The 14,759-nt window shown below is 42.4% G+C and overlaps 1 protein-coding gene across 4 annotated transcripts in view; it reads left to right on the top strand.

Moving 5' to 3' along the window:
• The window catches only part of BLNK (B cell linker), a 122,756-nt gene that overhangs the window by 80,662 nt on the left and 27,335 nt on the right, over positions 1 to 14,759 (top strand). For 3 of the 4 annotated variants that reach the window (XM_063132853.1, XM_063132852.1, XM_063132854.1), the window contains 5 exons: positions 5,382 to 5,438; positions 7,037 to 7,086; positions 9,690 to 9,727; positions 10,300 to 10,456; positions 12,951 to 13,108. In XM_063132853.1, the coding sequence (XP_062988923.1) occupies positions 5,382 to 5,438; positions 7,037 to 7,086; positions 9,690 to 9,727; positions 10,300 to 10,456; positions 12,951 to 13,108 (460 nt within the window). The remainder of the gene's footprint in view (positions 1 to 5,381; positions 5,439 to 7,036; positions 7,087 to 9,689; positions 9,728 to 10,299; positions 10,457 to 12,950; positions 13,109 to 14,759) is intronic. The other variant, XM_063132855.1, reaches the window with a different exon arrangement.

Below are 14,759 nucleotides of genomic sequence, written 5' to 3' on the forward strand. Positions count from 1 at the left end.
TCTTTGATTCTGATGCATACTTTTGATACATGTTCAGCATAAGCCTGTACACATTTATTCAGAAGTAAGTCCCAACATGTTCAATGCACCTTACTCCTAGGTAGGTAGGCGCCGTAATGGTATATAATAGGGCCCTCAGATGCCAGAGGCCCTGTTTTTAGAGCATGTTAATCTCAGTCCAAGCAAGTGTTTTGAAAGTATTTTGTTAATAATAGTCAATAAGTATATAAGCCAGTTCCCAACATTCTGACTTATTTACTGTGAACAGAAAACAAGACCTGGGTTAGGGTTCTTCAGATGAATGGAAGCAGCTGTGCAAATAGAAGCAGACTGTATTCTCAGAGGCTGCAGTCACCAGGTGCAGGGAGCAGATCTAACTTCTACACCATGTCTCTAGGAGAACCTTCTAATTCATATAAGTGAATGCCTGCCTTTCATTCGCATGGGGGAAGTAAAGCTCTGTGCTTAAGGACGTTGCTAGATTGAGAGATGAACCTACCCCAAACCCTTGACATTGGGCAGGGCCAGCCCTACCATTAGGCATGGTGAGGCAACTGCCTCAGGCAGCAAATGTTGGGGACAGCAGCAGGAGTACTCTAGCTGTTCCTCCTACACCCTCTGGCCATACCCCACTGTTAGAAGACAGAGTTTTGTGTGCCACACAGCCTTCGCTGTGCCCCTAAACTCGTCTGCTACCTTTAGGCCCAGTAGAAGACACTGTTTCATTGCCCGTATTGAGGAAAGATTCACCTGCTAGTCCAGCTGGCTTCTGTACTTGGAAGGGGAAGGTGCCATCTTGTCCTTCACCTCAAGCAGCAAAATTACTTGGGCTAGTTTACCATCCACCAACATACAAGCCTTCTTTCCGTACGTACATCATGGTTATCATCGTAAGGAGCACTTGGCTACCGCTGATTATAGGGTGCAGAGTCAGGCTAGCTTCTCCCCTTTGGGAGTCGGTATGGTGAATGGTGTAGGGGGAAGGGGATGATAGGAGATGGGGAAGGGACAGGAATTCCTCATCCAACCCCAACCCCCTCAAAAGTCAAATGTGCTTGGCCTCTAGCTACTAAAAATATGCGGAATTCTTTATGTCACACTCAGGGTTTCAAACTAAAAACAAATGGAACCTAGTCCTAGGTGATCAACATAGATCATGGGTGGGGAATCTGCTGCCCTCCAGATGTTGAACTACAACTCCCATCTTCCCTGACCATTGACCATGCTGGCTGGATGAGAGTTGCGAGGTTCCCTGGTTGACGCAGTTCTCAGTGGTTCCCAGTGAGATCTATGGCACAAAGTAAGTGGTCTGCAAACTAAGACCCAGCTAAGAGGGGGAAACCCTGATCACCATCTCAGGCACTGAGTTAGAAGAACCAGCGCCTACAGCAATATTATCCCTGTATATTTATTCCGTGTCATATATGTGGCATATATGAGCAACTACTATTCATTCCCATGGAAAAAACTAAAGGATACATTTGTTGCAGGGTGGCTCAACTTACCCACAACTCCTTACAGTGAGTAGACGGTCCTCCACTGACAGGGACACCATGTAATCCAATACACCATGTGCCCTCCTGGTGTATTGGATTACAAATCCCATCATCCCCAGATTGGGGAAGGCCGAATGGCAATCATCCACCCCTCTTGCAAAGTTCTCCTCTGAAATTTCTGCCCCAATTGTTGCATATTGTCCTCTTAACAGACAACCATTTGCATTTAAGCTATCTTCCTATTACAATGGTGTGATAACAACTCGCCTCTCCGAACATTGCAACAGATATGATAAAACAAAACAAACATGGTTGTCCTTCCTTCTTCAGAGAGCGTGCAACAATAAAAACAAAGTTTTTCCCCCTACCACAACTGCTATGTGTGTATTTAACTCTGTATTTATCCTTGAAACAGTTGACTAAATATAGATGACTTGTAGAGAGGCACCCTGGAAACAGAAGGCTTTGATATAAGCTCATACATCACGCCTGCGATTGTTACCTTCCTTGTGAAGCCTAAACCTGCCTCTCTTCCTGTAAATGCTTTGCCTCTCCTTGGCTCTAATGCGGAGATGGGAATCTTCAAGTTTGCGATCTCGATGTAGCCCACTGCGCCTCCCCATCCACACACACAGACCTTGGTCCTGACCCTATGCAGCAATTAGACTTTTAGAAAAACTTCCAACGCTGCCAATGGAAGTTTTTTAAAAAAACACCTTATTGCCATGGGAGTGTGGAGGGGCTCAGCTTGGGAGGGAGGGTTAGTCCTCTCCGTATGTTGTAACCCCCTCCAAAAATCACCCCCATGCAATAATCAAGCACCAATGGAAGGGTTAAGCCTCGTGTGTATGTGATAGAAAGAGAAGCATGGCCCAAGGCCCACTGGCCCAGTCTGGCTTACTTTGAGGCCCAGTCTTGCCACCCACTGACCTGCACCCCCTAACAAATTTCCCCTGAAGTAATGTGGCTGTTGAGGTGGGGGGATGGTTCCCCAACCCTCCTCTAATGGCATTGATAAATAGAGGCAGGGCCGGGGGTTGGGGGGGGGGAGAAAGAGCTTTAAATAAGAACTGCCCTGCTGAGCCAGACCAAAGATCCATCTCATCCCACACCTGGATCTACACTACTGCTTTAAAGCACTTTAAAGCGCTTTATAACAGCTTTGACAACTGTTGGGGCCCAGGACACACTCCATACAGTTGACAAAACTGTTATAAAGCGCTTTAAAGCAGTAGTGTAGATCCGTACGTAAAAGCATACTGACGCCCTTTTCACAGGGAGGCTCCATTTAAGTTGCATGGGCATTACTAGACCTTTGTGCCATAAACTTGTAGTGGCCTTGATGCCCAAGGTATAAGTAGATTATTGGCTAAGCCACAGATAACTTAGAAGCAGCAAAGGACAGCATGTATTTGCTCAAACCAAGAAAATAATGGTCAGTAGTGCCAATAAGGACTTTTTTTTTTTACTATTCTTAATTGCTGCGAGCAATTAAGGAATGGGGTGGGTGGGTCATGTGCACTGTAGTCCCAGATCCCCCTTCACTTAATTTTGAGTTGAAACAAAACCATATAGATAATGCTATGGATTTAAGTAACATGTAGTCATGTTGATGAATGCGTTGAGAAGGTTTACTCAGTTTTTAAAATGGCACAAAAAGGATAATGTTAAGAGACAAAGCTTCTTCCATCAAAATGCTATACAAGTGAAGTTTCACTTGGTGTAAGTTTCCTTTCTGAGCAAAACTTAGAGCACAATGCTCTGCGTGTTCAGACAGAAAGAAAAAGTCCTGTATATCCCAGTATTCTCCGTGGGTAGCTAGGGAATGCTGGCAATTGTAGGACTTTTTTTTTTTTTTTTTTTTTTGCCTAAACCCTTTCCTGTCTAAAATTTGCCTTTAACAGTCCTACTAACAGGGCTGCCATTTCTCAAGATCTGGAACTGGCAACTTTTAGTGGGAACCGGGCATAATAGGCAGTATAATAGGCACTTACTAAAGGCTGCTTGTGTAGCCTTGGGTGGGTTGACTGAAGTTGTTTAGCAGTTGCTTAAGCAATCTGCAGACTTGGGCGGCAAAGTGAGCAGGAGATGAACCGGATCAAGCATGGCGAAACATGCAAGCATTAGCCAAATACAGGACTTTCTTTTTTAAAAAAAGAAAAAAGGAGAGGCTGTTTTCCTGCAGCAACAATGATACTGTTGAGTCCCAGAATAAGGTCACCATTTCTTGACCGCATGCACTGCTAGAAAGATCCCAGTGACACTTTGCATGCTGACAGTGCAATGATTTGGCAAACTGAGCAAGTCAAGGAAATTAAATGAAGCATATAAAGAAAAAGGAACTGACATTGAAAGGGGGTGGGTGGGTAATAAATTGTAACAGAACCAAAACCAGTCAAGCTCCTGTTAAGGCACAAGAGCAGGCTGGAGCAGTCCCCGCCCCCTGCAATTGGCCAACAACAGTATTCTTTATGACCATGCTCATAAAATGTTCTAGGGCTGTGATGCTCAAACTAGTTAAGCAAGAGTGCATGACCTGTCAAGGGCCTCATCCCATTGAAGTGCAATCTAGAAGCATGTCTGTTCAAGAAATCCACCCACACAGCGGTTTTGCCCTCACCTGCTCTGACCAAGCCTTGTGTTAGATTTTAAAAGGCAGCTGGGTGATTCTCTTAGCATAGGGTGACCAACTGTCAGGATTTCCCCGGATTTGTCCTGGTTTTTGTTCTTTCCATGGTGTCAGGGGGGATTTTCTATAATTTTCAATAATGTCCTGGAATGACACACCTTCCCCTTTAAGGCTGCCATTAGCATGACAGGAGGGAATGACATGCTTTCTTGAGGCACATCATTCCCCCACCCTGAGCTCCAATTGAGGTCTTAAAGGGGAAAGTGGGTCATTCGTGGACATTATAGAAAAGGCCCCAATTGGAGTGGATGGTGGTGGTGCAGAATGAAATCCTTTCCCTTCCTCCACTCCAATCGGGTTCTTTAAGGTGGCGGGGGAATAACGTACTTTCTGCAGGACTCAGAAAGCTGCTTCCCCACACACACACTACCCTATCTTAGCACAAGGGTATAAAACTAGGGTAACCATATGGAGAAGAGGACAGGGCTCCGGTATCTTTAGCAGTTAAATTTCAGGGAATTCAAGGGGATTTCAGCAGGTGTCATTTGTATGCATGCAGCACCTGGTGAAAGTCCCTCTTCATCACAGGAGCTATACTAGAGTGACCTGATACAAAAAAGGACAGGGCTCCTGCAGCTTTAACTGTTGTGTTGAAGAGGGAATTTCACCAGGTGCTGCATGCACACAAATGACACTTGCTGAAATTCCCTTTTCTATACAACTGTTAAGATACAGGAGCCCAGTCCTCCTTTCCATATGGTCACCCTAATAAAACCTCAGGCCAGGGGGCCAGTCTGGTTATCGGGGGTTCCCCCAAATGGCCCCACCACTTTTCCTGGCCCCACCCCTTTTTACAACCACCAATCATTTGGTAGCTTCTCAGATTTTGTGCCGTCTTTCCCCATTCTACAAGGTTAAAATGCCTCTCCTCTTTTTTAAGATAAAACTGGGTGGTATTTTGGCCCTGCCCACCACTAAAATTTGCAAAGAGGGTATCTCCAAATGGAATGCAGCCCTCTGGGTGCAGGGCACCCCTGCTTTCACAGCTCCCAGGGCAGAGCAACTAAAGACCTCCTCCAGGTGCACATGGGCTCCTTGAGCATACGCATGCGAAAATCATGCTCTCACATGCTCACTAGATGTTACCACACAAGTATTGGTGGTGTGCGTTTGTGTTTTAATTCCGTTTTGCCTGAAAGATGGTTATAGGCAACTTGAGGAACCTCTTTTTTTCCTTCTCTCCTATTAATATTTAGGTTCCATACTGAACCCGTGGCCTTTATTTGCAAAACTGGAAAAAATACATGGGATCGGTATGACAATTTAGAATTTCACAAGTTCTGGCTGTTCAGCATGGACTCCTGTTGCCTGCTTTCAATGTGATGGTGTTTGCATTTTCTGCAAGTGTTCCAGCCAGGATTTACAGAGCACCTTTTAAAAGCGAGGCCTTCTCTCTCTTGCCTTTTCCATCCAGTCCCTTCATAGGGCCTAGTCTAGCCTTCCCCAACCTGGTGCCTTCCAGGTGTGTTTGACTAAAACTCCCATCATCCCTGGGCAGGGTAGCTATGCATGCATCAACTCAAGGATGCATTAGGCCCGTTACTCAAGTACACAGAAAATGTCTTGCCTCCTTTTGCAAGACAAAATTCGAAGTACTGCTGGAATGATAAACAGAGCAGTGTATGGGCACCCCTAGACAAGCAGAAAAATATGTATAGTTTTAAATCCTAGAATAAAATAGTGCAGCTCAGAAGAGAGTGAATGGTGGCTATTCATTTTTCTATATGTCTGTCAATGATCATTTGAGCCATAGCAAGACTGAGTCATTTGCCAAGAGTCCGTAAAATTTTAAGGACCTACCATGCCGAACCCTAAATATGATACAGTTGCTCATCCACCCTTCCTACTTTTCTTCTGGCACTCAGAAGCCGAAGGGTTTGGGTTGAAGATATAAATGTACCAATTCCCAAAAGAGAAAGCAGCTTTTGGACACAGCATTCTACCACACCCAAGCAATGGGTACAACCCACAGTGACAGTCCAGCATGATCCTTTTCATATTCTTTACCTTGCTGCAATCTCAGTAATCTGAAGACCAGCAGAAAAATGGGTTTAAGAATTGTGGACGTGAGCATAGAAACAGTTCTTGTTGGCAGAACACAGCTCTCTTTCCTGTGTCATTGCCTCTGTGTGTGTGTGCGCGCGCGCACGTGCGCGCCCCAAAGAAAACCACCAAAGCATTCAGCTCAGATCCCAATGCCCGATGACTTATTCAGAACTGCCCTTAGACAAATCCCATCTACCTAGGGAGAATTATTCCAGCTGAAATAGTTTAAGAATCATGATCTGAGAATCCAGCTCTGAGGAACTTTGCATAAATCTGTTCCTTCTATGCTGATCAGATTTGGAGGTGGTCCTTAGTCCCCCTGAAGAGCGACAGAAAGAAGACAGCAGCTTCTTTTCAAGCAACGCTGTTAGAAAATCAATATTGAGAGAAGGGATCTGATTCTGTCTCAGAACAGGCAAGAAATTTTGGATGCATTCAAATCTAAAACATCAGACTAGAATTGTAAGAATGGCATGCTATTTCAAAGTCTAAATATTATGTTCTATAGCTTTCTAACTAACTCGCAAACTGCACTTCTTATATCTCTAATTGTCTATTGTTGCCTTCACCTGCAGAAATATTTGTGTGCGTGTATACCTAGTCCCTCCATAACTATCCGACAAATCGGTTTGCATTTTTATGTTCTTGTTGCTAAGTGGCTCTGAACTTCTTGTTAACACCAAGAATCTTTTGTCATGTGCTTTTTGTTTGTTTTGGGTTTTGCTAGCTGTTTGTTGCTACGCAACTATTGTTGAATGGTTCAGAAATATATGTAATTCCTGTGTTATATTTATATTGTTCACAGGCTAACAAGTAAACCACCACCAAGTGTGCCACCAGTAGATTATGTTCCAGGTATGGACATTAAACCTTTTAAAACTGTTTAGTCCCAGAGGTGATGCAGATATCCATCCACATGGCTGGCTTATTTAAAGGCTAGCTCAGCTACATGGCAGCCACTCAAAGCAAAGTGGTTCCCATATGGCTAGGGTAACATTTAAACAGCCAGCCCGTGAATGTGGAAAGTACGGTAGGAGTGCCTTCATTGCATGTTTGATCGTAAATGTCATATTGATCGTGTCTCTTCATTAGAAATGAAAAGGCAAGGCACAGAAATCTCCCTGTGCTGGAAGATCAAACCATAACCAGCACATGATTACAAGTAACCCTTGCTAGCTGACTCTTGGAAGTAAAGTTCAAAGTGGTGTTTATGAAGCCTCAGCAGAAAGGTAATACTATACCTGGGCACTGGAGGCCTGGATTGAAGATTATGTCACTTTGAATGCCTTCTATACTCAGACTTGGCCTCAGTTTTCCTAGGTAAAATTATGCAAGTTGCTGGCTCTCTGTCTGAGTCCCCATTTGTCATTTGAGACATTCGTTTTCTGCAAAAACCTGGATCCCACCCAAGACAGAGATTCCACCTGTGACTCATGCTTGTGAGAATGCTGTTTTGGCTTCCTAGTCAAAGGGGGTTTCTTGGGCAGCCAAGAGACAGGGAATCAGTGGGCATGTCTAGACCTGACAATATCCCAGGGATCGCCCCGGAATCATCCCTGTATGTCCACATGATCCCTCCCTTTCCCCTGAATATTGGCACACCCTTTAATAGTGTTTTTTCCCGTGGTCTTGGGCTCATCCTGAGACTGCAGGACGTGTGGCCAGCCGTCACGGTTTTGTCCCGGCTCCTTGTGAGTAACCACGAGTTGCTGGGAACTGGCCACGGTGCACAGAGCTCCGTGCCCATCAGGGGTGAAGTAGAGGGAACGGGAATATTTTTTTATTTTAAAAAAAGTACTTTTGTGCAGGAGCGCTTGTGTGCTTTTTTGCGATTAAAAAAATGGGGGGCACAACGCCCTCTTCCTCCCGGGATGTCGCGTGCGATGATCCCGGAAGTAGGTAAGTCTGGGATCACCCCTTTCTGGCCCTCTACACCCGTAGGTGTATTTTATTTATTTTTTTATTTATTACATTTTTATACCACCCAATAGCCGACACTCTCTGGGCAGTTCACAAAAATTAAAATCATGAAGAGCATAAAAACAACCAACAATCTAAAAACACAAATACAAAGTACAATATAAAAAGTACAACCAAGATAAAACCACACAGCAAAAATTGATATAGGTTAAAATATGGAATTAAAACAGCAAAGTTTACATTTAAGTTAATAGGTATTAAAATACTGAGAAAATAAAAAGGTCTTCAGCTGGCGATGGAAGGAATACAGTGTAGGCACCAGCCGAACCTCTCCGGGGAGCTCATTCCACAACCAGGGTGCCACAGCGGAGAAAGCCCTCTTCCTAGACATGCCCAGTGCTTCAGCCTGGGCAGCAAAAACCCATTATGATCAGGGCCAGCCCAAGACATTTTCCTGCCAGAAGTGAAAGAGAAGGTGGCGCCACCTCCCATTCCACATAGAGAAGCCAACAGGACTGGCAGCTGACTCTCACTTCAGCGCTGACAACAGGACAATTTTCTCCACTGCACCAGAGGGCAGCAAGCTGGCTTCGGAGGCTTAGGGCAGCAGACACAGCTCTGTCCTCCAACACAGGGGAATGCAGGGTGACCATATGGAAAGGAGGACTGGGCTCCTGTTGTACAGTTAGATAGAAAAGGGAATTTCAGCAGGTGTCATTGGTATGCATGCAGCACTGGGTGAAATTCCCTCTTCATCACAACAGTTCAAGCTGCAGAAGCTCTGCCCTCTTTTGTATCTGGTCACCCTAGGGGAATGGCTGCCCACCCCCAAGAGCCCATCATCTGCCACATGAGACAGCCACCTTACTCTGCCTATTAGTAGTAGTGATGGCTGGGCAGGCAGGCTGCCACTGGGAAGAAATACTCATAGTTTCTAAAGAATATTTCTAAACAGAAATACTTATCATTTCTAAAGTTGTTACAGTGGTTTTAATTGTATGCGCATTTTGCATACAATTAATTTTGTATGGGATTTAATTTTTTTGATGTTGCTCAAAAAATGAACGTCACCCAGAAGGGGACACAAATGAAATTGAATTCAGTAGAATTTACTTCCTCAAGTATGCTTCAAGAGCACAGCCCTAAGCATTCAGCTATGTACTTTAGCTCCACTGACTTTGGTGGGTTGGATCCAGACTTCGTAATACTTCAAGAAATCAATGAGATGTTAATTAGTCATAACTAACTGAATTCCCATTAATTTCAGTGGGTGTACTCTCTGGATCCAACCCATTGGATTTAGGCATATCTAGCATTCACTAGACTGCTCTTAGTTTTTGCTGGAATGGCAAAAACTAACCAGTATTTTGGTTAGTATTATACTAACCAAGGTATAACATTAGCCAACTGTATGGAAATTTCAAATGGGAGCATTTTGTAGATGGGGTTTCAAAAGGAAAGGATTCTTTGGTATCTTGCTACCATTCATTCTTCTTTAAAGTTTTTAGCTAACGAAGTAATTCTAATGTTTGCTTTAGAACATACTGAGGATGAGGATCATTGGACAGATGAGTTTGTAAGTATATTAATCACACATCTGAGTTATTACTCACACATCTGAGTTAATGTATTGTAACTATGTTAATCACATATCTAAGTTATTTATCAGGGACAGTATCCTATACTGTTGCTACGCTCCTGCTGTTTCTGTTGCGCTAGCAGGACCCACTGCTAGTGCTACAGAAACTAGCACTTCCTAAAGCAACCCTGGAAACAAGTGAAAATTGTTCAGCTCATTTCTGTCTGCTTAAAGATCTGCTAACTTCCCATTGTGCTAGTAATGTGTCCTACTAGCATGTGGGCAGTGCTGGATACTGCCTATAGCCATATGACATTTCTGTGAGTTATCTGCGATGATGCCCATTAACATTGGTATGTATCATTGCACATCAGGGTTAATGTGTGATAGATGTGCATATGTGAACTCAGAATTATGGGACTGCACGGTAACTGCTCGTACATCCCAGTGTTACTAAAAGTAAGGGGAACTGGCAGGTCATATCGAATCGCTGAGTCCCAAGTGTGTCCTATTTTTATTAAAGTTGCAAGTCACAGCCTCAAGAAAAATGAGCAATGTCCTGTTCCTAGGATAGTGATTATGAAAATCCTGATGACCACTCTGATTCTGAGATGTATGTGGTTCCCACTGAAGAGAACTGCGATGACAGCTATGAGCCCCCTCCAAGTGAGCATGAAGAAAAGAAGATTCCAGCAGCCTTCTCATATTCAGGAGAAGACTATGCGGGTAATCATTATGTCTCATTCTGTGCACCTGTTTCTCTGTAGAAGATGATAATTAATGTCACAGAATTCTGAGGAAGAAAAAGGGATTTTAACGGTGGATACACACAGTGTATTATTTATTTTATTATTTATTATTGCATTGCATGTATGGGAGAGGCGGGTAAGAAATAAATATATTATTATTTATTATTTTTCCACCAAGGAACCTAAGGTGATGTACATAATCCTCCTCCTCTCCATTTTATCATCACAACAACAACCCTGTGAGGTAGAGATTGGGCTGAGGGTCTGTGACTGGCCCAAAGTCACCCAGTGGGTTTCCATGGCCAAGTGGGGACTAGAACCTGGATCTCCTGACTCCCAGTCCAACACTTTAGCCACTACACCACACTGGCTCTTGGTCTTGTGGCAATGAATCACACATATTAATTATGCACCATGGGAAGATGAACTTTCACTTCTCTGTTCTGAATCTACAGTCAGTTGATTGCATCCCAAAGACCTTTTCCCAGTTAATCACTGTACATCTGGTGAAGATCATTTGACTCAGTGCCCCTTTGTTGCCCATTCACCACATTTGAAGAGATCCTTTGGGGTTCTTCTCAGTCCATTAGAGTTTTTACCTTCTGATGTCATCTGCAAACTTAGCCACTTCACTTCTCATCGCAACTCCAGCTCATGTACTAACAAGTGAAATAGCATCAGTTCACCTTCTTACTTCCCTTCATTGTAACAACTGTCCATTTATTCATATGCTTGATTTCATGTTGTTAACCAGGTATCAAATCATATCATATCATATCCTATGACTGCCAAGTTTATTCAGGATCCTTTGGTTAGAGACTTTGTCCAAAGTATTTTGCAAATCCCAACTATATGACGTCTACCAGCTTGCCCCTATCCACATACTTGTTGACACGCTCAACTCCTAGTTTACTCCATGACTGAAAAGATACTAGAATGATACTAGTGACAATTGGTACAAGATAGATTTTTGTGATGGATGGTAAACCAACAAGTCTATCTCAAGATGAGGCTGAATTCTGTTGGTGGCTCATTCGATCTCTGGCAGTGATTTCCAAATGAGGCATGAGTAGCCACCAAGTGATTTGTGAGATCCATGTGACTAGATTGACAGGCTACTCGCAGAAAGTTTTAACGCAAGAGAATAGAGGGTTTCTCTTCTCGGTTGGAGCTTTATACAAACCAACAGGAGGTTCTGAACCAAGATATGGTTGACTTTGTGGATCCTTTTACTAAAAACGTAATCATGATTTATGTAATTTTTTCTTAAGTGCTCAAGACAGCTTTGGATGTAACACTATGAGGAATAAACACCTTTGGTACTTTTAATGAAACAGCTTTAGTTGACATTCCTAAACACTACGATGGATGAGTGATTATTAACGACATCCAAACTCCAACATTAAAATTCTGAATTTTGGGTTATAGTTGGCTTGAGTGGCTAGTTGGCTGGGGAAATATCTGGCACAACATGAGCCAAACAGGAATGCCTTTGGCCCCTTTTCTGTTCAAGTTTTATTTGAGAAATATAATAGAATATGTGCAGAGCTCATATTTTTCAGTCTCAGTTTCTAGTTTCAAATTGTCAGTGTGGCTAAATGATGATGATGATATGGTGCCTTTTTAATGATGTGGCACAAATTGGACTACGATGGTTATGAACTGGATTTTTGGTGAAAAATTGAATTAAGTTCTAACAAAACTCAGACTGTAGTTTTGAGGAAGTGACCAAAGGTTGGGTAAGGTTTCTACTGCAAGAATAGTGACAGAGCAAAGCAAAATTAACTTTTTTAAAAAAAATCAACTACATAAACAGATTGTGAAATAGATTCAGTGATGTTTTGTTAAAACTGATTTATCTCCAAGAATCAGATTTTTATGACTTCACAGTTCATTGCTTGAAAAAGGCCTTTATAGCTCCCAGTTTTCAAATAATGCCAACAGTCTATATAGTAGTATGTGACAATTCCTGTAGATTAACACCTGCGCACCTGTTGCACAATATATATTATACTTTACACTTTATGTAGTTTTATGGGGTAGGGGGGATTTTGGCTAGAATTTCAAGGAGGGTTTCAAATGGAAGTGACTTAGATAGAATAATGTGTTACCCATTATAGAATCAAGATAAATATGTCATACTCAAAGTAGCTTTGCATGTGGCAATTGCCAAGAAGAATTACTCCTAGTCTCATTCATCTTAAATCAGATGCGAAGGAACAGGAAGCACAATATTCTGACACTTGCTGCTCCCACTACATCAGTGTCACGTTTGAAACTGATCTCACTCTGTAAAATTAAAATGCCACGCCTATACTTACTTACCTGGGAGCAAGCCCCAGTGAATTCAGTGAGACTTACTTTAAAGTAAACATGTGCAGGATTGCACACTAAGTAAATATGGCTGTATAAATATGACAGGCAATCTTTCAAAAATTAGATCATACTTGGATTTCCTCTGTCATTTTTAGACAACAAACGACTTAGCCAACAGAAGCCTTGGCCCAGTGCAAAGCCGCCGCCTACTCTGCCAAGCCAATATTCATCTAAACAAAGGAAAATGGCTACTTTGCTACCACCGTCTGCTGCTCTGAAGCCAAAACTCCCACCGAAACCAACAGATGACGAGGTAACACTTGCAAATACATCAACCTAGTCATTAGATAGAAAGCTAGACCTACCAAGCTTAGGAATGAATTCGCTGGCCCACATCCTTAGAATAATATTTCAAATGATGGTAGGTTTCTCTAATTTCCTTAGGGCCATTTACCTATTTTATAAACTCATTTTATAAACTCTTTCTCTCCGCACACAAGAATCAGAAATGGAAGAGAGAGTTGCAGAAAGCTGCTTGCCTGTTCCTGAGAATATTACATTTCGCTAACAATGTGCTTTCCATTCAGCTTATTTGTACTGCCGAGAGTAGAAAGCAAGATAATAAAACTGTAGTAAATGGATTTAAAACCAGTAGCAGAGGATGAATATAGAAACTCTCCCATTATTGTTGTTGTTGTTGTTGTTGTTGTTGTTGTTGTTGTTCTGGGATCAATTTCAGAGTGGTTGTACAAAATTAGGCATAAACCCTTGCATTTGCAAAGCTGGTGTGTATGTCTGGTCAAATTTAACAGAATAGCAGTATTTTACTTTATTGTTAGAAGTATTAATTGCAATACTTTGCCATTGCTCACAGCAGAGCACAGCACTTCACAGATCGTTAGCTTTCAGTTAGGTTCTACAAAAGCACCTAGATGCAGAAGCCATGGACCAGATTATCAACCCATACCATTCACTCCAATCCCCATATAGGAGCAGGGCTGGCTACAGGTTTTTGTGAGCTCTTGGGCAATGGTGATTCACTGGGCCCCACTTTGGCACTAGCCCTTACACATCCCTTTCTAATTTGGCCTCATCCTTTCCAATTCTCACCACCCTTCCATCCTTCAAATCAAACACCTCGGACCTATCACCTCAAATGTAACATCTTTCTATTGAGTCCATTCACACAATCATCCGGTGTAAAGTAATTAAATGTAGAGAATCCATGTGATGGACATGTATTTGTGAAATTCTGCCAAACAGCTATTTCTGCCTTTCATTAAAGTCAATGATGAATTTACATTCTCAGTCCTGCGTGGTGAATATTTATGATGAATGAAGCCCTTGGTGATGAGAGGGAACTATGTCAGGAAACTTGTTGTTCTCAAGCCTTTTTGCTTGTCATGTTACATATCAGCTCTTCCCAAGAAGGGATGCCCGTTCTAAGAAATGTTCCTTTACCCCATCAAAACAAAACGTGGGAATTGGACCACAGTTTACACATACTACATATACTACCTACCCAGTGCACTTGCAAACATGAACAGAATATATGGGCACAGTCCTGCCAAAATTAAGCGGAAACAAATCCCACTGATTTCAATGGAGGGAAAGTTAATTTCTTGTATTTTTCCATTAAATATTTTATCTTCTCCATTAAATATTTTATCATTCCAGATGAAAATGATCTAACAAAAGTTAAGAGGCTTGTTAGTTCAAGCAAAAATATTCCAGGGACCAGCTAGAGGAATTTCGCTAACACTCAGGGCTAATTTCACTAGACTTCCACCCCAAAAGTGAAAACTTTGCACGGAAATCAGTGACAGAAATCCAGGATTTTTCAGTAGCTGTGACTGGGCATCTGGTGTCTTCCTCTCACATAGTAGTAAAGACAAAAGCTTATGTCTTTTCTGATTCAGGTCTTATTTTATGTTGGGATTATTTATTTTTTAAAACCTTTGGAA

This window comes from Elgaria multicarinata, chromosome 8 (assembly GCF_023053635.1).
Source record: "Elgaria multicarinata webbii isolate HBS135686 ecotype San Diego chromosome 8, rElgMul1.1.pri, whole genome shotgun sequence".
Taxonomy (NCBI): domain Eukaryota; kingdom Metazoa; phylum Chordata; class Lepidosauria; order Squamata; family Anguidae; genus Elgaria; species Elgaria multicarinata.